Genomic DNA, 3,120 nt, shown 5'->3' with positions numbered 1-3,120 from the left:
AGAGGAAAATCATCTAAATATTCAAATCAAGCTCAATTATTTTCTGATCTTGATCAAGTCAACAATAGTCAATATGGCCCAAAAGTAGTGTGCATGCTCTCACATCAAACTCCTCCTCTTCAAGAGGAATTGTCCTCAATTCCTAAAGGTAACATCATGCCGACATGATCAATCAAATGGAAATGTCATTTATTGATAGCAAATTAACATCACTCGTAACCAAGAAGCATAATCAACAGACCTCCTAGATCAAACACCCAAACAACAAATCCAAGAGTGAAATGATAATGAACCAAAGCAACTTCAACAAAGCTATTTGCACCTTCGGCAAGTCCAATCTTACTCTTAATCCTCCTACATAACTGTCCCTCACAAGAAACAAAGCACAACCAAGGAGAACTACCAACACAAATAAGGATCCTATTATCAATCTAAAGACCAAATTTGTCCTACTTTCCCAAACAAGAGTGGACAACATTGTTTACAAAACCAATCATAAAAAAAAAAAATCATATCTCCTTTTGGAAACACTTAATCCAATTGAATAATAAGGATCATCATGAAGGGGGCAAAGTCTAGCTAGAGGTCCTTTCCTTCAACATAGACTGAGGGTCTAATAAAATCGACTTGATTGTCAAAGATAGAGGCAAGATCATACCTTTCGATAAACAAATCCAAACTCATTGTCAAATTACTCATACCAACAACTTGCAACATCGCGACAAACAACAATAATACTCTTAATCTCAGTTAAGATTCACCAATCAATTTTAATTTCTTTTCACCCCAAGCGAATTTAAAAAATGTAATAGCTATCCAATAATCCTTCATTAACAAACAACACGCATAAATGCACAAGACAAATGTGATTCTTTAGCAAAACCAGATGTTTTTTTTTTTGACAAGACGAACTAAAAACGAAAATTCAAAAAGAAACAGAAAAAAACTAGAAAGACCACAACAATAGTCGACGCTGACGCGCTTGAGTTGCCAACCAATGAGCCGGAGCTACCCAATGACGAGGAACCTTCTGAATAACGCAGGACGAAAACCGACAGACTAAATTCCTGATATCTTGCAGCAGCCATAAACAAGAAATATCCCGACACCCGTCATTACCAAGGAAAGGCAACAAGATCGAGTAATCCGTATAGATCAGCAGGCGTTGAAAACCACGGCGGTCCACAGCCTGTAGAGCCCATAAACAGGCCTGCAACTCTGACTGAAAGGCCGAAGACGAAAGGAAAGCTCTAGAACCACCTCCACGAACTATATCAGAATGTGGAGGTCTAAAAATCCAACCAGCCCCTGCAGTATTATCATGGGAATTGTAAGCACCGTCGATCAAAAGATAGACATCAGCAGAAGAATCTGAAGTTCCCATGAGATAACATGACGAAAGAACAGGTTGCCTGATAGAACCGGAGGCAACCCCAGTAAGAGAGGCCCTAAAGTCTTCAGCCGCAGAACTTCGAGAAACCCAGTCCTGCATAATATGAAGAATTACAGTAGGAGAAATAACAGCATGACGAAAGACTTTGTGATTCCGAGCAATCCAAATGGCCCAAAAGAAAGAGACTACGCTGATCAGAGTGTCCCAGAGTTTATTCTGCCGTAACTGGAAAATCAACTCCACAAACCAGACCGAGAAATGAACGTCCCATCGAACGACAAGAGATGAGAACAGTGGAACAGACATCCAGATGTCCGAAACAAAGGAGCAATCACGAAACAAATGATCAACAGACTCATGATATCCAAGGCATAGAACACAAGTAGTCTCTACTGGGATCCCCCGCTGCTGCAAAACACCATTGAGAGGAAGCGGATTATGAAGGAGCTTCCAACAGAATAATTGTAACTTGGGCAAAAGCGGCAAATCCCAGAAAGCCTTCCACCATGAAGAAGTAAAGCAAGAACCCCTGGAAAAGCAGTCAAGGCGACGTAACAACATGGCGTAGGCTGATTTTGTAGAAAATACCTCGTCCTTAATTTCCAGTAAACGAAATCATCCATCGGTCTTCTCGGGCGTTATAAGGCCAAAATACGACTAGCTGTAGAGGAATCAAACAGCTGATGAACCCGAGATGTATACCACGCGTAGGAACGCGGATCAATGATAGAAGAAACATGAGACGGGGTAGGTGTCTCACAATTATCACGAAACCTGATCGGACCTCAAGGAACCCAAGAGTCCTGGAGAATGTGAATCTGAGACCCGGAACCAACCTTCTAGGCTGCACCTTCAGCTAACACTGAAAAACCTTGTAAAAGGCCTTGACACCCCCAAGAAGAACCTGGAATCCTCCTAGTCTGAAAGAGACGGAGAGAAGGATACCGAGCTGAGAAGAAACAAGAAGCTGAGGGTTATGATGAATGCGCCAGCACTGTCTAGCCAAAAGAACCGAATTGAAAGAGTGAAGCTGACGAATTCCTAATCCACCCAGACCCTTCGGAAGGTGCAAAAGGGTAGTAGATCGCAAAGCCAACCCTCGGGAATGAGGATCCGATCTCCACCAGAAGCGAGCTAAAAGACCTTCCACCTTGGAACAGATAGACGAGGGAACTTTAAAAATAGAGAGGATATGATTAAAAGATGCCACCAGAACAGAGTTAATGATAACCAATTTAGCTGCAGACGAAAGACCCAAGGAAGCGAAAGCCGAGAAACGCTGAACCACCTTATCAATCAGGAAACCAAAATCCGCAATCTTACTACGACCCAGTTCCACTAGAACACCCAAATAAGAACCCAGAGTAGACTTACACTGAAGTTTCAAACTCCGGCCAAGGAAATCTCGATAGTCTGTCGGGGTGTTAGGACTAAATTTAACAAAGGATTTCTGAAGATTAATCACTTGTCCCGACAAAGAGCAAAATTCTGAGAGGAGCCATAAGATTTTCACAAGCTTCTGGAGAAACTTGCAAAAATAATAGGGAATCATCAACAAAGAATAGGTGAGAAATAGCAGGAGCGTTCCGAGAAATACAGATACCCTTAAGAATGAAATAGCAAAACCAGATTAAAAATGAAATAAGACACTATTACCAAATGTCAAAACTAATTTAGCAGTGTCTTGGAGCGCCCACTTCACCTATTAGAGCGCCCGCTCCTTCGAT

The 3,120-nt window shown here is 41.8% G+C and overlaps 1 protein-coding gene across 1 annotated transcript; it reads right to left on the bottom strand.

Moving 5' to 3' along the window:
- Window positions 1-209: 209 nt before the first annotated feature.
- LOC110720069 lies at window positions 210-1,954 on the bottom strand. Its single transcript, XM_021899073.1, has 2 exons — window positions 1,013-1,954; window positions 210-362 (listed from the first exon to the last, which is right to left on the bottom strand). The coding sequence occupies exons 1-2, from the start codon at window positions 1,952-1,954 to the stop codon at window positions 210-212; spliced, it is 1,095 nt and encodes a 364-aa protein (XP_021754765.1).
- Between the last annotated feature and the right edge of the window lie 1,166 nt (window positions 1,955-3,120).

This window comes from Chenopodium quinoa, unplaced genomic scaffold (assembly GCF_001683475.1).
Source record: "Chenopodium quinoa cultivar QQ74 unplaced genomic scaffold, ASM168347v1, whole genome shotgun sequence".
In the NCBI taxonomy this organism is placed as follows: domain Eukaryota; kingdom Viridiplantae; phylum Streptophyta; class Magnoliopsida; order Caryophyllales; family Amaranthaceae; genus Chenopodium; species Chenopodium quinoa.
Note: the sequence above shows the minus strand (reverse complement) of the source record. Positions and strands in the feature narration are given on the sequence as shown.

Coding starts and splice junctions, on each gene's coding strand:
- LOC110720069 (XM_021899073.1), bottom strand. CDS start 1,954: ATGTTGTTACGTCGCCTTGACTGCTTTTCCAGGGGTTCTTGCTTTACT. Junction 363..1,012: donor AGAAGGTTCCTCGTCATTGG/GTAGCTCCGGCT, acceptor TGTGAGGGACAG/TTATGTAGGAGGATTAAGAG.